We start from the raw sequence: 23,475 nt of genomic DNA, 5'->3' as shown, positions 1-23,475 counted from the left end.
TTCCCTACCTTTCCCCACATCCCTCCTTTAAGGTGGCCAAGAAGAGTGGGAGATGGGAAAATTCAGAACTCATTCCAGATCTTGCAAAAATCAGTTGTGAAAGCTGCCTCCATTACAGACCTCACAGGACCAGCCAAGGCTAAGACATTTCTACAAATAATCAGGGATGGGCATAAAGACTAAGCTACAAAGCCATACATCAAAGTACTGGGCATAACAAGAAAACCTGGAAATAATGTAAACGTCTACCAGGAGATACTGACCAACTTCACAGTGGTACATCCAAACAATGCATTACTGCACAGCTGAAAAAACAGTATCGTAGCTGAACAGTTGACATGAAAATATAGCGAAACAGCCAGGCGTGGTGGCTCACGCCTATAATCCCAAAATCCCAGCACTTTGGGAGGCCAAGGTGGGTGGATTACCTGAGGTCAGGAGTTCGAGACCAGCCTGGCCAACATGGTGAACCCCTATCCCTACTAAAAATACAAAAATTAGCCAGTTGTGGTGGCACGCGCCTGCAGTCCCAGCTACTTGGGAAGCTGAGACAGGAGAATCGCCTGAACCCGGGAGGCAGAGGTTGCAGTGAACTGAGATCACGCCCCTGCACTCCAGCTTGGGCAATAGAGACTCCGTCTCGAAAGTAAATAAATAAATACAAAAATTAGCTGGTCGTGGTGGCGGGTGCCTGTAACCCCAGCTACTCGGGAGGCTGAGGCAGGAGAATCGCTTGAACTCAGGAGACGGAGGTTGCAGCGAGCCGAAATCGTGCCATTTCACTCCAGCCTGGGCAACAAGAGCAAGACTCTGTCTTAAAAACAAAAAAAGAAAAAAGAAAATAGAGCCAAAACAACAGGAATCAATCTTACAATCATGTTGAGCAAAAGAAGGCAAACACAAAAGAAAACATGCTGGAGGACATTTATATAAAATTTAAGAACAGGCAAAACTAATCTAGCAGGGTAGAAATGGTAATAGTGGCAGTAAGGGAGTTTGACTGGAAGAGGGATCAGGGAACCTTCTGGGATACTGGAAGTGCTCTTTAATCTTGGAGGTGGTTATAGAAGTCTACGCATATGTAAAAATTCATTGAGATGTACACTTAAGAATATGTATTTTGGCCGGGCGCGGTGGCTCAAGCCTGTAATCCCAGCACTTTGGGAGGCCGAGACGGGCGGATCACGAAGTCAGGAGATCGAGACCATCCTGGCTAACACAGTGAAACCCCGTCTCTACTAAAAATACAAAAACTTAGCCGGGCGAGGTGGCGGGCGCCTGTAGTCCCAGCTACTCGGGAGGCTGAGGCAGGAGAATGGCGTAAACCCGGGAGGCGGAGCTTGCAGTGAGCTGAGATCCGGCCACTGCAGTCCAGCCTGGGTGACAGAGCGAGACTCCGTCTCAAAAAAAAAAAAAAAAAAAAAAAGAATATGTATTTTATGTAATACCACATAAGACTTTTTTAAAAAAATACTTAAAAAGAAAATAAAAGAAAAAACATAATTTAACAGAGGGCATAGTTCTCAAACTGTTTTCTCTGTCTCAGGACCCCTTTACACACGTTACTGAGGATCCCCAAGAGCTTTTAGTTTTGTGGGTTATATTTACTATGGACATTAAAGTTGAGAAATGTTTAAAAAAAATACACAATTCCATTAGCTGTTAGAGCAGTGATATCATCACGTCAAGCAGCCTCTGGAAAACTTGACTGTTCACTCTGAGAGAATGAAAAAGACAAGTAACATCTTAGTATTATTATGAAAGTAATTTTGGCTTCGGGGACTCCTAAACCGAGTGAGTTTAGGAAATCTCAGGGGTCCCCAGACGACACTTTGAGAACCGCTGGCCCAGGGGGAAAATGACAGAAGAAAACACACTACACGACAACAGTTATTCTCTCTCAGTGCTGGGATTATAATTTATTTGCTTCTTTGTGCTTTTCTGTTAAAAAAAAAAAAATAAAAAGGAAAGGAAAACAGAAATGGAAAATACAATGACCACGTATTGTTTCTGCGAACAAAAAATGAGACAGCACACTCGCCTCCCTAAGATTTTTGAAAGGCCCAAACAGCAATAGCACATTTAGCTGCATGGAAGAATTAAACTGAGCTCAAACCTGAAAATAAGAGTCCGATTTCCCGTTTGTCAATCCCTGGGCTGTGAAGTGCAGGGTCTTGCCCTCAAAAACTCCACGGTTCACCTTGGGGAGAGAATGTACTCGCATACATACCTGTGCTGCAAGGTTCCCAGGGCCCCAAGGGCAGCGGTTGCATCCTACACAGTATTGTAAACTCCGGTGTGCAGCAAAACCACCCATCGCAGCTGCAAGCCGCTCCAAACCGCTCCCAGCCGCTCCAAGCCGAAGTTCAGCCCTCAAACTAGTCAGAGACCCTCCGCAGGACGCATGCGCGCTTACAAACGCAGAGTTAGGTGGGGCTTGAGGGAGACTGACACAGAGTTCGGCCTCTCAACTTTCTAGCTCCGCCCGCATGTCCTGTCTCCTTCTCTGAATGGCTGAAAGGCTGCGGAAGTAAGCTTCCCACGGGCCGCGGACGGAACCCACATCCGGTTTGCACAGCGATCCCGACGGCGCGGAGGCAGCTATGGTGCGGTTCAAGCACAGGTAAGCATTCCCTTCCAGACCCACCCAGCGCCTTGCCAGGTCCCCGCGGCGCCGCTAGCGCCCACCTTCCTCTCGCCTGCCGCAGGTACCTGCTCTGCGAATTGGTGTCTGACGACCCCCGCTGCCGCCTAAGCCTCGATGACCGAGTTCTGAGCAGCCTCGTACGGGACACTATCGCCAGGGTGCACGGGACTTTCGGCGCAGCCGCCTGCTCCATCGGCTTCGCGGGTGCGAGAGCGTTGGGGGAAGAGGGGAACCCGGGAGGATGGCGGGACGTGGAGGGGGCAGGCGCCGGAGGAAGAAAGAAGGGGCACGAGTGGCCAAGCCCGTGCATCGTTTTTTGTAAGGTATCTCTTTAAGCGCCGGGGACCGCAAGCGAGAGATCCACACGAGTCCGAAATTAGCAGAGAGCTAAAAGGAGGGGCCCGAAGGCAGTGGGTCTTTGAGCTAGAGGCCTCTTTTTGCCTGCTTGACAGGTAATTTCTGTAATTGGTTGTGATTGAATTTGATAGGATAGAGAATTAAATGAGGGAAGCTGTATCTAGTTCCTAGTAAGAGCTATTATGACCGATTACATTAACATCACATGGAAAAAAATTGTCGAAAGTATCCTTGGGAATGCCCTTAGTTGGTAAAGTACAGAACACATGATCGTCAATATATGTGAATACAGGATGAGCCGGGACAAAGAGGGGCCCGGGGCCCTTCTTCCACACCATTTATATTAGTTCCCCCTTTTACCTTGCTTGAGGATTGACTTCTGGAGAGTTAAATGCAGATAGGCTTAACTCATCCTTAAGTCAGGTGAGACTCAGCTGACTGCTACAAGAATTACAGAGCCCAACTGCAGTAAAACAGCCTATTTTTCAGGCGAGGGTTTTTCCTAAATTAAAATGGATCGCCCTCCTACCTGCTCCTATTTATTGAATTAACTAGTGAATTAGAAAGCATGTTAGATTCTAAATTCATTCACCAGTTCTGAGTGGTGTGCAACACAGTGGGTGTTTTGGCTTTTCTCTTTTACTCGCTGAAAGATCCTACGTGCCACTTGTGCTCTGTTACTCTAAAGTTTTTTTGTTTTTTTTTTTTTTTTTGAGACAGTCTTCTGTTGCCCAGGCTGCTGGAGTGCAGCAGGGAGATCACAGGTCACTGCTGCCCCCACCTCCTGGGTTCAGGCGATTCTCATGACTCAGTCTCCTGAGTGGCTGGAATTACATGCGTGCACCACCACGCCCGGCTAATTTTTGTATTTTTAGTAGAGACGGGTTTTCATCATGTTGGCCAGGCTGGCCTCGAACTCCTGACGTAAAGTGATCTGCCCGCCTCAGCCTCCCAAAGTGCTGGGATTACAGGTGTGAGCCACCACACACAGCAAAATTTTCCGAAATGATTTTTTTTTCCCTGTTGTAGTTCGATACCTCAATGCCTATACTGGAATAGTGCTACTTCGATGCAGAAAAGAGTTCTATCAGCTTGTGTGGTCAGCTCTTCCCTTCATCACATACCTGGAGAACAAAGGACACCGTTACCCATGCTTTTTCAACACGTTACATGTGGGAGGTAGGAGTGACGTGATACGGCTACTGATTTTCAATAGGTGACATGTTCAGAGTTCAGTCTAGACTGGTGGGTGGGTCTTCCTGCTGTCCCGCTAACAAGACACTTCCCCTACCTCTGAAAGTAAGGTCGAGACCTTTCACAAGCTGTTGACCGCAGTAACTCACATGCCAGGTACAATAAGAACATGTCAGAAGTTCCTAATTCAGTACAACAGGAGACAGCTGTTGATCTTGTTGCAGAACTGCACTGATGAAGGTAAGCAATACTAGCCCAGTGCCCGCTGAGCAGTGACTGACCTCGAGCTGAAGAAATCACTCCCAAAGACATCTTTCATCCCTATCTGCCTTCTCCAGGAGAGCGGGAAGCTATCCAGAAGTCTGTGACAAGAAGCTGCTTACTAGAGGAGGAGGAAGAGTCAGGTGAGGAGGCTGCAGAAGCAATGGAGTGACCCTCTGCTCACCACACAGCAGGCTACACTGCTCAGGCTTCGGGCCCACTTGTTGAACAGAACAATCTGGGTAGCAACAGCATCTTCTACAGTTTTCCAAGCTGGATAGCTGCCAACCAGCGGACATGTTACCCACTTGAAATAGAGTACTCAGTTAAACTGAAGTTGCCTTTACCTAGCATTCCCTGGTTAAGTGTTGCAGGTTGTGAACTCTATGTAGACATCTTTATTGCTTGGCTAAGAGTAGATTTAATAAATGTATTTGGTTTCCGTGGCATTTAGTATACTTATGTTACAAAAAGGGCTTATGGAGTCCATGCTTGGCTAAGTCTCTGTTCTCTATCCCTAGCCTTGGTGGGAAGAGTGACTCCCTGTGTGGTACTAAACTTTTTTATTGAGACAGTCTCACTCTGTCACCCAGGCTGGAGTGTACTGGCCCAATCTCGGCTCACTGCAACCTCCACCTCCCGGGTTCAAGCAATTCTCCCACCTCAGCCTTCCAAGTAGCTGGGATTACAGACGTGCACCACCACACCTGGCTAATTTTTGTATTTTTAGTAGAGACAGGGTTTTGCCATGTTGGCCAGGCTGCTGTTGAACTCCTGGCCTCAAGTGATTGGCCTGCCTTGGCCTCCCAAAGTGCTGGGATTAAAGGCGTGAGCCACTGTGCCTGGCCTAAATTTTCAATACTTAGCCTTCTACCTGAAGCTGTGTACCCCCGGCCCCAAGATGGGCCCTAAGCAAGACAAGTCATTTGGAATAGAAATATTAGCTGAGACACAGCAAATGAACTGGCAGAGATCTATAGTCCGTCTCAGTACTGAACCACAGGGTCTTATAGATACCAGATTCCTTGCCAACAGTTAATCAGGTAACTGCAAAAATGCAACTTTGGGCCGGGCGCGGTGGCTCATGCCTGTAATCCCAGCACTTTGGGAGGCTGAGGCAGGCGGATCACGAGGTCAGGAGATCAAGACCATCCTGCCTAACACGGTGACACCCTGTCTCCACTACAAACACAAAAAATTAGCCGGGCATGGTGGCAGGTGCCTGTAATCCCAGCTACTCAGGAGGCTGAGGCAGGAGAATGGCATGAACCCAGGAGGCGGAGCTTGCAGTGAGCTGAGATTGCGCCACTGCACTCCAGCCTGGGTGACACAGGGAGACTCCATCTCAAACAAACAATGCAACTTTTGCAGTTGGGGTTGGGGGGGCTGGCCTCACCTGACATCATTATTGCATGGTCATGTAGCAGCTGCCCACTTAAGAAACTTAAGGTAGTTTTTTGTAGTTCTACTCTTCCTCATTTAAGCGCCTTACCCTGAAGACAAGTCAGACTGCCATACTCACAGAAAGTAGGAACGGCAAGAGACTTATGATCCAGATTTGGTGTACTACCTACCGACATTTCTGGGATCTGTTTTCTCCGTAATACAATGGATGAGACTGAAAGTACCATACACATTTAACAGAAATACTGGTGATTTTGGCTTCAACATGCCCCCTCATCTTGAGACCAGAACACCCTCATCCATCCAGGAAATTTCCTGATAGGATTTCTTTTAAAATGGCAGGTTAAAGCTAAGCCCAGCTCTAGAACCATTTAAACCTGACACCAGAAAAGACAGCCCACAATATCACAGTAGCTGTCACGTTAACCTATTCAAGAAGTAACTTGTCTAGCTCACCTGTAATGAACTTAACAAAAAGCTCACATTGCTTGTGCAGGTGATTTATTGTGACTATTTGCCTTCGCATTCTAACACACCTAGAGGTCACTTTATTAAGCAGAAAAAGAATTTACATCAAATTCAGCTCAAACCAAGGCATAAGAAGACTGCTCTAGATTAGAGGGAGATGGTGGCAATGCTACCACTTCAGATGGCCCTGCTCTGCTGCAGCTGTACCACACTCCTGTTCCTATGACTCAAGCCAGTCACCTAAAACAAGCTCAATCTTAGGGGTAGCAGGTCTCAGGGCTTCATGAGTTACAGCTTTCCTTACCAATGCAAGCCATGCCCAAGAAAAGGCAAAACCCTCCTTTCACACATGCAAGTGCCAGGGACAGCCTACTCCATTAAGCTGGTACCACAGACTGGCCATGTGTCAGAAGAAAAGTAAACTGCAATACAAACTGGGTGTCCTAAATCCATTTTATTCCCACCCATTTCTTTAACAAGAAGAACTAAATAGGTAGTAAAGATTCAGCTGTTTTTTAAAAGACAGAGGTGTGCTGAGCCCAGGAAGGCCTGACATGATGCTACAGCAGAGCAGTGTGTGCACCATTCCGGGTTGGACTGCTCTAATGCATCTCGAAGGGATTCAATCTTATTTTGGGTTGAGAAAAATTAATTACACATGGGTCAAAAAGACTAAACTGGCAATGAACTAAAAACCGTGGCAGGAAGAGATCTCTTGTGTCAATACTTTATTTTGGTGTAAAGACAGGAAGCTGGAAAATACACTGTATTTAAAATTTTCTTGGTTCCCCCTCACATTGTGGAAACACCCTCCCCCCAGAGCTAATCCGTTCAAACTCAAATACTTAAAAATTACAGCAGCCAAACAAAAGCATGGGGGTAAAAAACAAAAACCAAAAACCAGATGGAGAAGGTAGCCTGGGCCAGTAGTGTCACTTGGTGTGGACGACTGAGGTGCTGAACAGGAGCTTCTGTTTCTGTTTTTTTCTTTTCTTTCCTCCTTTCTCTTCTAAAGGGAGACACAGAAAGAGAGCTTAACTTAAAATGCCATCCCTTGTCCCTTGGCCAGTTTTTATGACTGAAAGTCACAGAGTGGGAGCTAAGAGTGGAGGCTCTGGAATTAGACTGCCTAGATTCCAATACTAGTCTTGGTATAACTAAGTGGGTGTCTTTGGGCAAGTCACTTTTACCTCCCTAGACCTCAGTTTCCCCATCTGTAATGTGAGGTACACCCATTTAATGTGGTTGTTGGGAGAATAAAATTAGCACAGTGCTAGGCACATAGCACACCATACATATGTGATTCTTATCTAGTCAACGAACAGAGTGCAACAGGCTTTGAGACTGACCTCCATCTAATTAGCCACCCTGTACCAACTCAAGATTCCAAAGGATACAGGTTGTACACCCCACTGTATCTTGGAAGAGTTCCTCAGAATTTCACTTTCAGGCGCCATGAATTACTCTGGAGTGGCAAATAGGTCCTATCTGACATACCAAATGGAGTACTATTTAAATGACACTAGAGTGTGCTGAAGGGTTCAGAAGGGAAACAGCCTAATTAGTGATGTCTGCCACTGAATCCAGGCGGGAATGGCAGTGTATGTGTAGTATGTTTGACAACCCTGGGCACTCCAGCCTCTGCCCTTACCAGAGAGGGGATCTGCAGTAGCTGGTGTGTCCAGTTTCATGAAGGCTGCTTCAATAGCTTGGCTGAAGGAATTTTGAAAACTGGGCACAGGAACACGGTCTGAATTATCACTCTCCCCATCGCTCTCCACAGGGGCAGGAGGAACTAAGCTGTTCTCATCTAAAAAATAACAGTGTTAAAACTATAGAAACAACTCTTTTTCTAGAAACAGCTTTTTATGGAAAGGAGCCAAACTCCCCCTTCACCAGTGGACCATCCTCACCTTTCTTTGGAGCAGTTTTGGGCCACACATCTGCTTTTGCTTTTCCAACCCTCAGCATCTGCCAAAGTGGGAAAGAAGTGGGGGAGAGAATTTAAGTAGCTAGTCCAACTTCTTTTCCAGACCTACCTTGACTGACTGGAGAAGCACAGAACCAACTATCACCTTTGAAAAGATTTTCCAGGTACTTCTCTCCTTAACACACTGTTCTAGTCATGTCCTCTATATCATGGCTAATGGAAAGGGCAATGAAACCCACAAGGTAGTAAACCATAAGCTGTTTGTTCCTTAGGAAATGGGTAAAGAACACTGCACAGAAGGCACAAGAGATTCTTACTGAGACCCTCAAATTGGGAATTCTGACTTTCTGGTAAGTTTTTCTGCCCTTCTTGAGACCCCTAAAAACATCGATCTGTCGGAGTAAGCAGTGGGTAGTGCCCTCCAGTTTTTGTTTTAGACAGGGTTTTGCTCGTCACCCAGGCTGGCGTGCAATGGCACAATCTCGCCTCACTGCGACCTGTGCCTCCAGGGTTCAAGCAATTCTCCTGTCTCAGCTTCCCAAGTAGCTGGGATTACAGGCACCCACCTGGCTAACTTTTGGATTTTTTTAGTAGAGATGGGGTTTCGCTCTGTTGGCCAGGCTGGTCCTGAACTCCTGACGTCAGTTAATCCACCCACCTCGGCCTCCTAAAGTGCTGGGATTACAGGCTTCAGCCACTGTGCCCGGCCTAGTACCCTCCAGTTTTTTGTTTTGAGATGGAGTTTCGCTCTTGTTACCCAGGCTGGAGTGCAATGGCACAAATCTTGACTCACTGCAACCTCCACCTCCCAGGTTCAAGCGATTCTCCTGCCTCACCCCCCTGAGTAGCTGGGATTACAGGCATGCACCACCATGCCCAGCTAATTTTTGTATTTTTAGTAAAGACTGGATTTCTCCATGTTGGTCAGGCTGGTCTTGAACTCCTGAACTCAGGTGATCAACCCGCCTTGGCCTCCCAAAGTGCTGGGATTACAGGCATGAGACACTGCGCCCAGCTGAGTACCCTCCAGTTTTAAACCACATGGCTACTAAACTTCAGGTACCTAAAGCCATGAAAACTAAACTCTCTCCTGATACTGCTTCAACAGCCCTCACTACCTTTTAGTCTGCTTTTCCAATAGCTCCTTAATCATTAACTTTCTTTTTTTTTTTTTTTTTTTGAGACGGAGTCTTGCTGTGTCACCCAGGCTGGAGTGCAATGGCCAGATCTCGGCTCACTGCAAGCTCCGCCTCCCGGGTTCACGCCATTCTCCTGCCTCAGCCTCCCGAGTAGCTGGGACTACAGGCACCCGCCACCTCGCCCGGCTAGGTTTTTTTTTTTGTATTTTTTATTAGAGACGGGGTTTCACCGTGTTAGCCAGGATGGTCTCGATCTCCTGACCTCGTGATCCGCCCGTCTCGGCCTCCCAAAGTGCTGGGATTACAGGCTTGAGCCACCGCGCCCGGCCAATCATTAACTTTCAGATCCAACCACAGGCCAAGTAAAATTCCTGCAAGGACAATAAAATCAGAACAATCCTCATGCCCCTGAGGAATTTTCATTCCACTTGGCCAAGGCCAGCTTTGTAACTGCTGAAGGCCACTATGAGCCATAACTGCAAATATGCCACTTAAAAGGCAGAGAACATTTTATTCCTGGAAAAATATCAAGAGACAAACCCCATGGGGTTCAAGAAGGGGTGCCTTGTCCTTAAATCATATAATCCAAAGTGAGGAATGCCTATTACTCAAGATGAGTTTGTGTTGGCAGATGCTGATTTCATTAAATAACCTTTCTTCATTATGTTCCACTTTGGTGAACTTCTCCCTTTGTCTCTAGGAGTTTGGGTCTCCTATGGCTTACACATTTGACCTTCCCAAGCCTCATGTTAAAATCTGATCCCCAATATTGGAAGTGGGGACCTAATGGGAGGTGTTCGGGTCAGGGGGGATGGACCCCTCATGAACAGATTAATGCCCTCCCTGGGGAATGGGAGAACTATTCTCACATTCATTCCTGAAAGAGCTGAGAGTGATGTCTGCCACTGGATCCAAGTGGGAATGGCAGTACATTTGTGTGTGTTTGATAGCCCTGAGCACTCCAGCCTCTGCCCTTACCACAGAAGGGATCTGAAGTAGCTGGTGTGTCCAGTTTCATGAAGTCTGCTTCAATAGCTTGGCTGAAGGTTATTTTGAAACTGGGCACAGGAACACGGTTGTTTTAAAACAGGCTGCCACCTCCTCCCCGCCTTGCTTCCTCTCTTGCCATGTGATCTCTTCACAAGCAGGGACCCCTTCACTTTGTGTACCATGAGTGGAAGCAGTCTGAAGCACTCACCAGATGCCCAGTTCTCCAGCCGGCAGAGTCATGAGCCAAATAAACTTTTTTTTTTTTTTTTTGATAAATGACTTGGCCTCGAGTAATCTTTTATAGCCACACAAATGGACTGAGACAGCATCCAAATAGTTTGACATGTGAATTGTTTTACTCTTAAAAGGTAATCAAAATGTCACCTTTATTCTTACCAAAACGTTTGAATCCATTCATTAGAAATCATACAAGTCCAAACTGTAAGATATTCTATGAAACTGGCCATGGGAAGGGAAAAAAAAAAAAGAGGGGATATGGGCAAAGGAACGGATCAAAGGAGACTAAAGAGACTTGACAACTAAATGCAGTGAGTAATGGGATTCTGCCCTGAGTTGAAAATAAAGGACACTGAGACAAATGGGGAGACAGAAATATGCACCATATTAGATACTATTATGGCAGTGGAATTTCTCTAATGTGATCATTGTGGTTCTATAGGCGAATATCCCACTTTCTTTGGCATGTATCTCCTAAGTACTTAGTGGTAAAGTATCATTCATGATATCTGCAACTTCTTTTCAACACAGAAAAAAGAGAAAGCAAATATATAACAGCAAAATAACAACAATTAGTGAATCTAGGTCAAAAGTATAAGTGTTCATAATACTATTCTTTCAACTCTAAGTGTGAAGTTTTCCAAAATAAAGTTGAAAGGAAAAAAGCAATAGCAATAAAGCCTAGTTGAAAAAAAAAAAAAAAAAAAGACCAGCCTGGCCAACATGGTAAAACCCTGTCTCTACTAAAAATACAAAAATTAGCCCGGCATGATGGCAGGCACCTGTAACCCAACCCCAGCTACTCAGGGGGCTGAGGCAAGAGAATCACTTGAACCCGGGAGGTGGAGGTTGCAGTGAGCCGAGATTGCGTCATTGCACTCCAGCCTGGTGATCAGGAGCAAGACTTCACCTCAAAAAAAAAAAAGTATTTGGCATAACTCCTGGGAGCTACTTGCCAATCACCTCTTAAGTCCAGCAGTTTTCAGGATCCCCTCCCTTCCCACCTCACCCCCACAATTATTTCATGTTCCTTGACTTTAGAATCCTCCTTACCAAAGCTCAATTCTTATTTCTCAGTACAAACTGCTATAATCATATAAGAAACATCCATATCAACTGTCTAAAGAATTGTCAAGATAATGATTCTACACTAGCCCCAAAGAAGTTAATACGGACTTCTTACAAGGGCACATGTCAAGCTGTCCATCCAACTTCCTCACTTATCTGAATGCAGGAATGCTGAGTATTGCTTGTTATCTTAGAGATTAATAAAGCGGTTTCACAGCAAGCCTCACTAGCCTATCATCCCCCCACCCAGCTCCAAGGAAGCTGCTTTGGCTAGTTGCAGTATAACCAACACAATCTTCCCCTCTCAAAGTAAAGAGAAATGGCTTATTTTATGTAACAGATAAATACCACCTGAATCAGAGGTCCTAGAACCAGAGACCAGTTAAAATTGATGGTGTATCCCCAGCCCCTACAATAGTATCCAGTACACAAGTATCAAATGATTTTTAAAATATTCTAAACTCTGATTCTGCCTCAGCTATTCTTGGCCTCTTTCCTGGGTACGTCTACAATAACATCTGAGGACTAAATCCACTAGCTTTCCTCTTAAGAAAGCCTCCCATGATCATTAGAGTCAGTGCAACATTAGCCTGTTAAGTCTCTCCTTTTCCAACAGAGGGGACGTCCATGACATAATCTGCCCTCAGCCAACTCCACACTGCCAAAAGCTCCGACAGGCAGTGAACTTCCCTCCTACCCATCAGATGACTCAATTTGTCCAGCCGTATTAGAATGAGAGGTAACAATCCCTGGAGGAGGTTCCCATAATAATGAGCAGCAGAGTTCATGTTAAATACCCTTGGGCTGCTTCACAAGCAAAGGATTTACCTGGGCAAAGGAAGGGAAGGGAGAGTCTTCTTCCAGACTCCCAACGCAGAATGAGGGACTGCCCTGACTGGCAGTGGGTGACAGAGGGGTCAGCAGAAAGTCTGAAAGGGAACCAGAGACCTGATTATATTCGTCACGTTCCAAGGAGTGTCCTTAACAAGAGAGATGAGTGAGCCCTGAGTCAGGTCTGGAAAATTACAAATCATCCCCTCAAAAAAAAAAAAAAAGCAAACATTGATCCAACTTTCAACTCTCCCATGTTCTTAAAAAGCCAACAATATCACCTGTGAAATCAGTGACCATAGGAAGAGGGAAAAGCTTCATGGTTACAGGAACACTAGGAGTCATGGTAGAATCTACTCCTACCATAAGAAAAAGTCTCTGCTTTTGAAATGTGACACTTTTGACAAAGGCTGGCTCTCAAGGCTAGGTACTGTCAGGGACTGATTTTACACGTATGAAACACCTCCAAGAAAAAGATAAAATTTTAATCAGCTCAGCCTTTACATTCCCGATAGTAAACACTATGACCTGGGAATATTCAATCAGAATCCAAGACACATCAACAAGATCCAGCATGAGGGTGCAAACTTTCCCCCGATACTCCCGAGGTAATACACTTCTCTATCCTTTCTGACTACAGCTGAACACTTCCCACAGATGAGTCTATCCACTACCCTGAACAGTGTTGGACAAGAAGGGCCCTGTTCTCTCCCCAGCAGCAGGCCCTCCCATGGTCAGTACTCTTATTACTAGGACCAGCCAATTGCTCTTGCTTAAATACATTCAGAGCTTAAACTTTCAGAAAAGCCGGGTGCAGTGGCTCACGCCTGTAATGCCAGCACTTGGGAGGCTGAAGCGGGCAGATCACCTGAGGTCAGGAGTTCAAGACAAGCCTGGCCAAGGTGGTGAAACCCCATCCCTACTAAAAATACAAAATTAGTTGGGCATGGTGGTGGACACCTGTAATCCCAGATACTTGAGTACTTGAGAGGCTGAGACAGGAGAATCACCTGAACCTGGGAAGTGGAGGTTGCAGTGAACCAAGATCATGCCATTGTGCTCCAGCCTGAGTGACAGAGCAAAACTCCATCATAAACAAACAAACAAAAAAAACCCAAAAAAACACACAGCTGGGTGTGGTGGCTCATGCCTGTAATCCCAGCACTTTGGGAGGTTGAGGCGGGAGGATCACAAGGTCAGGAGATCGAGACTATCCTGGCTAACATGGTGAAACCCCATCTCTACTAAAAATACAAAAATTTAGCCAGGCATGGTGGCACACGCCTGTAGTCCCAGCTACTCGGGTGGCTGGGGCAGGACAATTGCTTGAACCCACGAGGGGGAGGTTGCAGTGAGCCAAAATCGCACCACTGCACTCTTGCCTGGGAGACAGAGTGAGACTCCGTCAAAAACAAAACAAAACAAAACAAAAAACAGCTTTCAGGAAGGATAGTATGTGAAAACACAATCTTGGTATCACAGATATGCTGGGCACAGTGGCTCAAGCCTGTAATCCCAGCATATTGGGAGGCTGAGGCAGGCAGATCACTTGAGGCCATGAGTTTGACACCAGCCTGGCCAACATGGCGAAACCCCATCTCTACTAAAAATACAAAAATTAGCAGGGTATGGTGGTGCATGCCTGTAATCCAGCTACTAGGGAGGCTGAGGCACGAGAATTGCTTCAACCTGGGACGCAGAGATTGCAGTGAGCCGAGATTGTACCACTGTACTCCAGCTTGGGCGACAGAGCAAGACCCTATCTCAAAAAAAAAGAAAAAAAAAATGCATATCACAAATAATGTATTTAATGATCTGCCACAGTCCTTCATATGCTCCTTTCTCAGTTAAGCAGAAGAGCGTCACAGTAGTGCAGTCCTCAAGAACCAGGTTCTAATCCCAGTTCTTGCCACTAAGTACCTGCCTCAGCCACAGGTTCCTAATCTGCAAAATGATATGCATATGAATACAATGATCACCAAAAGTTTTAAATATTCCAATGATGGACACTTTGTTAAGAATGCCCTACAGAGGCCAGGCGCGGTGGCTCACGCCTGTAATTCCAATAGTTTGGGAGGCCAAGGCAAGTGGATTACCTGAGGTCGGCTGGCGGATCCCCTGAGGTCGGGAGTTCGAGACTAGCCTGACCAACATGGAGAAACCCTGTCTCTACTAAAAATACAAAATTAGCCAGGTGTGATGACGCGTGCCTATAATCCCAGCTACTGGGAGGCCGAGGCAGGAGAATCGCTTGAACCCAGGAGGCGGAGGTTGCAGTAAGCCGAGATTGCACCACTGCACTCCAGCCTGGGCAACAAAAGTGAAACTCCATCTAAAACAAAACAAAACAAAAAACAAGAATGCCTGAGAAATCAGTCATAAGCATCAAAAAGTATCTCTCTTGGCGAGGTGCAGTGGCTCACACCGGTAATTCCAGCACTCTGGGAAGCTCAGGCAGGATCACTTGAGCCCAGGAGTTCAAGATTGCAGTGAGCTATGACTGCACCACAGCACTGAGCAAGACGCTATCTCTTAAAAGCAAACAGGCTGGGCGCAGCAGCTCCCACCTGCAATCCCAGCACTTTGGGAGGTTGAGGCAGGCAGATCACTTGAGGCCAGGAGTTCGAGACCAGCCTGGCCAACATGGAGAGACTCTGTCTCTACTAAAAATACAAAAATTAGCCAGGCTTGGTGACGCACACCTGTAATCCCAGCTACTCAGGAGGCTGAGGCCGGAGAATTGCTTGAACCCAGGAGGCAGAGGTTGCAGTTAGCTGAGACTGCACCAGTGCACTCCAGCCTGGGTGACAAAGCTAGACTCTATCTCAAAAAAAAAAAAAAAAGCCATCTGCCAGGCTTATCAGACGAAGATCACAAAAGAGAATTCTCTGAAATTATAGTAGCTCTTTAAGTGTTTAATTTCATAACACTTTAAACATTCTTTATATGTAAGACAAACTTTTTTAAGACTAAAGGCCCATTTGAACATTTCAATCGAATCTCATTCCTTAGAATGTAACACTACCACCAATTTGGAACACATCTGTCTCAGTATTTTTTTTTTTTCCACAGGGTCTGGCCGTGTTGCCCAGGCTGGAGTGCAGTGGCCCAATCTGGGCTCACTGCAACCTTTGCCTCCTAGGCTCACTCAAGCCACACCCCCACCTCAGCCTCCCGAGTAGCTGGGACTACAGGTGCACACTACCACACCCGGCTAAATTTTGTATTTTTTGTTTTTGTTTTTGTTTTAATTTTGTATTTTTTGTAGAGACAAAATTTTGTTGGTCTTGAACGCCTGAGCTCAAGGGGATCTGCCCACCTCGGCCTCCCAAACTGCTGAGATTACAGGTGTGAGCCACCGTGCCTGGCCTTCAATTCTCCTCTATACATTTCATATTTTTTTATTTCCTCCCCTGCCTTCTAGCAGAAGTTTTTCTATGCATTTACATATATATAAAAATATAAGCCCATAATGAAATGCTTTAGTTTTGTGGTGGTGGTGTTTTTTTTAAAAACCTACAAATATTTATTCTTGTTCTACAAATTACCTTCCCATTAGTACATGAATAGAACTATTCCCTTCTTCGACAGGTGTGAATGTTTTTTTTGTTTGAGACAAAGTCTCTCTGTTGCCCAGGCTGGAGTGCAGTGGTATAACCTTGTCTACTGCGACCTCTGCCTCCCAGGTTCAAGCAATTCTGTTGCCTCAGCCTCCTGAATAGCTGGGACTACAGGCACCTGCCACCATGCCCAGCTAAGTTTTGTATTTTCAGTAGAGACAGGGTTTCACGGTGTTGGTCAGGCTGGTCTTGAACTCCTGACCTCATGATCCACCCACCTCGGCCTCCCAAAGTGCTCAGGATTACAGGCATGAGTCACCACGTCCGGCCTTTTGGTGTGGAATATTTTATAATATAAATACTATAATTTAGTCATTTTCTTATTGGTAGGCTTTCCAACCTTTTTCTTTTTTTGGAGCTATTATAAACAATGCTTCAATAAAAAGACATGTACAAAGAGGTTTAGGCATACAGGGGAGTATCTCAAACATAAAAACTAGAAACAAAAACAGCTGGGTCAAAGGGAAGAATCCAGGTTCAACTATCCTGCCTAAAGAGCTCCTTGAGGTGCTTAGAAGCGGGCAGGGTAAAGCAGTCAGCATAGCAAGTGGGAAGGATGAATAAACATTAAGAATTTGATGTACCTCAGGACTACCAAAGTAAGGTTATGCTCCTGAAGTCCACACCATGCTGGGTGGGCCGGGATTGTAAATTCAGACACCAAAGCTTTGCATAAGGTCTACCAGATGGATGAATTTATTAAATTTCACCTGTTTACCTGCATGGGAACCTGGACTTCTGCTGAGAGGAGAAAGGGAGAGGGCCCCGTGGCCCTCGGTGCTGGTGGGACCCAAAGCAGAATCGGAGGAGCAGGTATAGGAATTGAAGGCAGGAAACTGCTGTAGATTCTCGAGGGGAATGTGGACTTCTGGGTCTGCAAAAGAAAGATAACCCTTGTAAACCCATTCATAGAATTCTTCAATTTTTTTTTTTTCTTTTTTGAGACAGGGTCTCACTCTGTCACCCAAGCTGGAGTGTAGTGGTACGATCTCTGCTCACTGCGTCCTCTGCCTCCCAGGCTCAAGCGATCCTCCTACCTCAGCCTCCTGAGTAGCTGGGACCACAGGCATGTGCCACCATGCCCAGCTAATTTTTTGAATTTTTAAAGAGACGAGGTTTCACCATGTTGCCCAGCCTGGTCTTGAACTCCTGAGCTCAAATGATCTGCCCATCCTGGCCTCCCAAAGTGTTGGGATTACAGATGTGAACCACCACGCCTGGCCTAAATTTTTCAAATAGTTTCCAACAGTTGAAGACACCATACATGCATATCCCCAAAAGATCTAGAGGATGCAGACAAGCTAAAACCCAAATTTACAATACTGTCCTTCTATAATGTCTTTAATATAATTAACTTTGTTCTAACGATTAGTAATTGAGGCTGGGTGACAAACATGGGGGTTAATTACACTGTTCTACTTGTCTTGATAGTTCCATAATAAAAAGGTTAAAACAAAAAATCCTATTCCTGAAATATCAGTTTTCTCAAAGTTCAGGACATGTGCCAAACATCTACACAGTGTTGGGACCCCAAGTACACACTTACCCCACTTGAGATATAGAATGTATGTTTCCATGCCATATGGAGTCAAAATACCACAGTGCTTTTCTTGGCCAAGGACTCAATTCCTTGTTTTCTGGTGGATAACGGGACCTCATGTCACACTAATCTCCTGGATTCAATAAAGCTTATTTTGAAGAACCAGATCAAAAGGCTGTGCTTACTGCTATGAAAGATCTCTTAAATCCAACTTCCTGCACTTCCTAGTCTATCAAGGTTTCCATCTTATCAGACCCTCCTGGCAGACCTGCTGTGTACAGCTATCAGCTTTAATACAGAGTCAGTGATCCAGAAAGCATGGGGAACAATGGCCCCCAGCATTCTTAGCAAAGCCCCAATTCCCATCTCTTGAACAGGTTTATATCGCCCACTATTACCAACGCTGAATTTCATCTTCATCTTTACTATGTGCTAGGCACTTTGACCCATATTAACTCATTACATTTGCAAGCAAGACTATTAAGGAGGTGCTCTCATGATTCACATTTAAAAGCTGAAGAAAACAAGTCGCTAAGGTCTGGCTCCCAGGTCTCAGACAGAGTTCCAGACAATGATGTACAGCAGTACTAGTCAAAGATGAGAGTTCCTGAACTTACACTTGCCCTGTTTCTTGTTCTCCTCTATTTCAATCCTGCGCTCTCGGCGGCGTTCCTCCCGAGCCTTCTTTTGGCGCTGACGTTTCCTCTTCTCAATGTCATCTGCGGATTGGTCAGGTTGTAAAGAGGTAGACCCAGGACAACCTACCCATCACCTCCTCCCAGTATTAGCAGCTAAGCCCACACCAGTAGGCCCAGCTGGACTAGATGAACAGATGAAGTGTTTAGGAGGCACTAGGATTCATGATACAGTTCCGTAAGTTTCCTCCCACACTGGATTTCTAGCCACAAGCATCCCTGAATCCTACTATAAAGAGAAGCAGAGCAGGGGCATTCTCACCTGAGAACATCTCTAGGGTTTCCTTAGAGACCACAGGAGGTTGCAAAGCCAGTTCACAGATGCTGAACTCACAGGTGAGTGGCAAGTGAGAGAGGTATCTATGACGCTGTCGAACATCCTACATTGGAAAAAGGACCAATACTCAACTAAAGCAAACCTAACTCTGAAAGCAGGGGGTCCTAACCCAGATATCCAACAATATATACATAACACAGCCAGCACTGGGGCTGAAAACAGTAGTGCTCAATTATCCTCATTTTGAAAAGTCAAAGAGAAACTGTCAACCTACAGCAAGGTGGAATAAGCAACCAAATCCCGTTATTTTTGGTTTGTGCTGCAAAGGAGTGAATTGAGTCCGGCAACAAATAATCTAAAACCAATCAGCTGTTTCTGATTTTTAAGGGCCCACAGCTGAGGGGGATGAACAGCAAAGATAAAAAGTTATTTGTTGGCGGAAAAACAGAACAAAAAAAAAGTGGGGGCCGGGCGCGGTGGCTCAAGCCTGTAATCCCAGCACTTTGGGAGGCCGAGACGGGCGAATCACTAGGTCAGGAGATCGAGACCATCCTGGCTAACACGGTGAAACCCCGTCTCTACTAAAAAATACAAAAAACTAGCCGGGCAAGGTGGCGGGCACCTGTAGTCCCAGCTACTCAGGAGGCTGAGACAAGAGAATGGCCTGAACCCGGGAGGCGGAGCTTGCAGTGAGCTGAGATCCGGCCACTGCACTCCAGCCTGGGTGACAGAGCGAGACTCCGTCTCAAAAAAAAAAAAAAAAAAAAAAAAAAAAGGGAACCACTGACAGAATAACTGGGAAGGAAGATAAAGCAGATCTCCCTACTAAAAGACACTTGGCCTGAAATAGTAGAAATGAAACCCAATATTTTCTTTTTTTCTTTTTTTTTCTGAGACATGGTCTTGCTGTCACCCAGGCCAGCTCACTGCAGACTTGATCTCCCGGGCTAAGGTCATCCTTCTGCCTCAGCCTCCTGAGTAGCTGGCACTACAGGTGCACATCATCACACCCAGCTAATTTTTTTTGTATCTTTTGTAGAAATGCCCTGGCTGGTCTGAAACTCCTAGCCTCAAGCAATCTGCCTGCCTAAGCCTCCCCAAAAGTGCTGGGATTACAGGTGTGAGCTACCACACCCAGCCCATTTATTTTCGTTTCTATTCTTCTCCTGCATGTTTGATGAAAAATTTATAGTACTCAAAGAGTCTAATTTTAAATCTTACAACAAATTTGTGACATTTCTCCCAAGCAATAAGGAGGAAAACAAACAAAAATAAACTCCATCTTGAATAAAAGGAGGAAATATCTACATCTCCAAACTACAATCAATGAAGCAGGGAGCAGCACTCATGCTGAGGGGGCACCTCACTTACAAAGAATTCACAGCACCATCACTGACAGGAAGACTAAAAATACAAAAACTAAAGGCCTTGAAGGTTTGTGAACTTAGGATGGCTAAGCCTACCTCAAAGAGATTAGGTTAATATTGCTGCCTGACCCTCCATTTCTAGAGGAAGGCCTCACCTCAGACATGGAGTAGCCAGCAATCTCCACCACAGTTGCTGAGATCTTCTCGGGGCTCCTCTCCAGGCTGCCGTACTCCCGCACGAGACAGCGCACATTCACGGGGTGCAGGAACATGTGCTGCCCATCTTCCGCTGAGGACAAGAGGCTCTATCACACACCAGTCTCGGCCAGTCCCCAGAAGGCCCCTCACCCCTCCCCATGCCCAAGGGCTCAAGCCACCCAAGCCCCTGGACCTAGTGGCGCTCCTCTGCTTACAGCGCAGGGTCGCATCTGAAACACCTCTGTGGCAACCCAGCCCTCTCCTCAGGCACCCTCACCTTGGTAAAAGTAGTAACAAGGAGAGCTGCTGAGGTGTGTGAAGCCTGGCTTGGTGATGGGTTCCTGCTGGCTGGACTCAGTGCAAATGGTTCCCTCTTTAAGATTGTCATCTGCTAACTCCAAGTCATCACAGGCCTCTGGCAACCCCTCAGGCTCTGGTTCAGACACTGCTTCCTCCTCCTCTACCAGAGGGAGAGCAAGAGGTCTAGAAGGAGTGTCCAGAGAACAAACTTCCGTGGTTTCTTCATCGAAGGCAGACAGATACTCCAGCACACCCTGTTACAGCAAACTCTAGATCAACAGAAAGTATATCTCCTGCTTTCCGAAAGCAATGCGGCAAATGTAGGCCTAAGAACCAAGCTCCCTAGATGTTTATCTTAGCTGTCGTGTTCACTGATTTAACACCCCTGGGGAAAGAACTAGTAACAAGCATACAGAAAATACTCATTGTCCCCTCTTCTCTTGAGAAGGTTTAGATCTCACAGTAATGCCTACCAGCTCAATGACAGTATTTGAGGAATGGCAGCCACTTAGTAACAGGAACACACTAACCTTCCTGGGTTGAAAAACAGACTCCTTCGCCAACGGAGCCATCAGCACCAGTTGTTCCAAAGCAGCCACAACACCAGTGACCTCCCCTTTGCTTCCAGCCAATCCCGACAGAGCCTCTTCCCGAGTCTAGCGTGGCCAGAGAAAACACCAGAGAAGGTTAAGTTTCCAGAAACACACTTAGCTTGAAGGGCAAGGGCTTAGAATGGCCTCTCAACAGGACCAAAAGTTAAAAGGCAATGAGACCCAATGGGAAGGAGGTTAGGTGCTTAAATATCTCAACTTTGAGAGAAACAGGAAGCAAAAAGCATGCAATACCCACTAAGAATTGGAATCTGCTTAGAATGTGACACTGGGGAATGTAAATTAGTTCAGCCAGTGTGGTGATTCCTCAAAGACCTAAAAAGACAGAAACACCATTTCACCCAGCAATCCCATTACTGGGTATATAGCCAAAGGAATATAAATCATTCTACTATGAAGACACATACGGCCAGGTGTGGTAGCTCATGCCTATAATCCCAGCACTTTGGGAGGCTGAGGTGGGCGAATCACCTGAGGTTGGGAGTTCAAGACCACCCTGACCAACATGGCGAAACCCCATCTCTACTAAAAATACAAAATAACCCAGGCATGGTGGGGCATGCCTGTAATTCCTGCTACTCGGGAGGCTGAGGCAGGAGAATCACTTGAACCTGGGAGGCAGAGGTTGTGATGAGCCAAGATCACACCACTGCACTCCAGCCTAGGCAACAAGAGTGAAACTCCATCCCAAAAAAAAAAAAAAAAAAAAAAAGAAAAACTAAATATCGCATGCATGTTCTCACTTCCAAGCGGAGCTAAATGATGAAAAACACGGACACAGAGGGGAACAAACACTGAGACCTACCAGAGGGTGCAGAGTGGGAGGAGGGAGAGGATCAGGAAAAATAACTAATGGGCACTAAGCTTAATACCTGGGTGAGAATCTGTATAACAAACCCCCATGACATAACCTGCATTTGTACCCCTGAACTTAAAAGTTAAAACAAAACAAACAAAAAAAAGAGAATCTGACACTGACAACACTACAAAAAACTTCCAGAACAGAAATCTAAGAATATGAAACTAACCTAGTTTTTACAAACTATGCTCAGACAGAGGCCCAGAGTAGTAGGCCCACCCACCTCAGCCTGGACAGTTCTAATTCTATGTAGCCTTTCTTATGCCTGTAATGGCATTTGAACAAATATGGCTGCAATGTATTATAGTAAGAAAGCAAAAGTTAAATATACAGGACTCTACCCAAGGATCCCTTAGGAGTCAGGGAGAAGGGAATTCAAATACCAGCTGCATCCCTTACTAGCAAATTACCCAACCCATGATTCTGTTTCCTCATCCATGAAAGGGGATAGTGCTATCTACCACACTAGAAGTTTAAGTGAGATAAATGTGCATAGCACCGGTCCTATCAAATGCTAATCACTCAATAAATATGGGCTTCTACTGCTCTAAGCTAGATCAGTGGTTCCAGTAGTGTGGTCTGGGGATGAGCAGCCATCAGAATCACCCTAGAACTTGTTATAATGCAAATTACTGAGCCTACTGAGCTTAACCTATGCAATCAGTATCTCAAGGCGGAGCCTAACAACCAGTGGTTGTGATGCTTCAAAATTTCCTGTTGTGGAAGATCCAAGACCCAAGGAATTCTATCCTTGTGTAATTATTGCCATTTCAGGCACTCCTAAGGCATACTGGGCAGGCCGTAATACTTTCTCCACAATGTCTCTCAAAACACCTCTAGAATAGAACCCTAAGTATTTTCCCAGAAAACAAAAAACTCTTCCTTGCTTTAAGAACATAGCTAATCTAAAAAACTCCACTGTCACAATTAGTTATAAAATCATTTTGACTTGCTCCTTTCAGCTCTAGAAAGAGCTTTAAAAGCCCTAGGTTAAACCTTCTCTGCTGTCATCAAACAAAGCGCAAAACAAATTGGCTTTTTTAGACATTTTCTGCTTATTGTCTTAAATGTGGAATGGAACTAATTTAACCCCAGTGTCCATCAACTCACCCCCAACACAGTGAAAAGGTTTATTAGCATTTCTGGTTTTCACCAGAGACTGCCGAGAGAGTGAAAAGGTTTTAGCGTCTTCAATGCATCCTCTCACCTTGAGCTCCTGGATAGCTGCCTCAATAAAGCAGGACTCGGGAGTGTGCTTCTCCTCTGCCAGCTGCTGCTCTAGTGCTACTTTCTCCTCCAGAACTACCCGGTGCAGCACCTGCTCCTTAGAGGCCAGCAGCAACTTGGAGTACTGGCTGTGTTGTTCATCTATAAGAAGGCCAGCAAGATCAAAGAAATGCAACACTCAGAGTTCATGACGGTGTAGCTAAATAGGAATTTTCAAATACAGCCTTTTTTTTGGGGTGAAAATGGGATAATTCC

The 23,475-nt window shown here is 45.7% G+C and overlaps 2 protein-coding genes across 12 annotated transcripts in view; one reads left to right on the top strand and one right to left on the bottom strand.

Annotated features, from left to right (window-relative positions):
* The first annotated feature begins 2,563 nt into the window (after nt 1-2,563).
* Nucleotides 2,564-4,908, top strand: POP5 (POP5 ribonuclease P/MRP subunit). Of its 4 annotated transcripts, none has more exons than XM_077952482.1 (5): nt 2,564-2,623; nt 2,709-2,851; nt 4,034-4,183; nt 4,309-4,438; nt 4,537-4,908. In XM_077952482.1, the coding sequence occupies exons 1-4, from the start codon at nt 2,604-2,606 to the stop codon at nt 4,431-4,433; spliced, it is 438 nt and encodes a 145-aa protein (XP_077808608.1). In that variant the 5' UTR covers nt 2,564-2,603; the 3' UTR covers nt 4,434-4,438; nt 4,537-4,908. The 4 variants fall into 4 exon arrangements, with proteins under 4 accessions (XP_077808608.1, XP_015008403.1, XP_077808607.1 ...); NM_001266561.2 differs by having other exon boundaries at nt 2,584-2,623; nt 4,355-4,438; nt 4,537-4,903; XM_015152917.3 differs by lacking the exon at nt 4,034-4,183 and having other exon boundaries at nt 4,355-4,438.
* A 1,516-nt stretch (nt 4,909-6,424) lies between these two features.
* RNF10 (ring finger protein 10) overlaps nt 6,425-23,475 on the bottom strand; it is a 48,252-nt gene continuing 31,201 nt past the window's right edge. The window contains 11 exon segments of one of the 8 annotated variants that reach the window (NM_001260820.1): nt 6,425-7,340; nt 7,983-8,141; nt 8,245-8,302; nt 12,524-12,624; nt 16,865-17,020; nt 18,304-18,405; nt 18,644-18,761; nt 20,181-20,314; nt 20,501-20,777; nt 21,054-21,179; nt 23,201-23,361. In NM_001260820.1, coding sequence (NP_001247749.1) covers nt 7,264-7,340; nt 7,983-8,141; nt 8,245-8,302; nt 12,524-12,624; nt 16,865-17,020; nt 18,304-18,405; nt 18,644-18,761; nt 20,181-20,314; nt 20,501-20,777; nt 21,054-21,179; nt 23,201-23,361 — 1,469 coding nt within the window. In that variant the 3' untranslated portion in view covers nt 6,425-7,263. 8 annotated transcript variants of the gene reach the window in all.

This window comes from Macaca mulatta, chromosome 11, assembly GCF_049350105.2.
Source record: "Macaca mulatta isolate MMU2019108-1 chromosome 11, T2T-MMU8v2.0, whole genome shotgun sequence".
Lineage (NCBI taxonomy): Eukaryota > Metazoa > Chordata > Mammalia > Primates > Cercopithecidae > Macaca > Macaca mulatta.
Note: the sequence above shows the minus strand (reverse complement) of the source record. Positions and strands in the feature narration are given on the sequence as shown.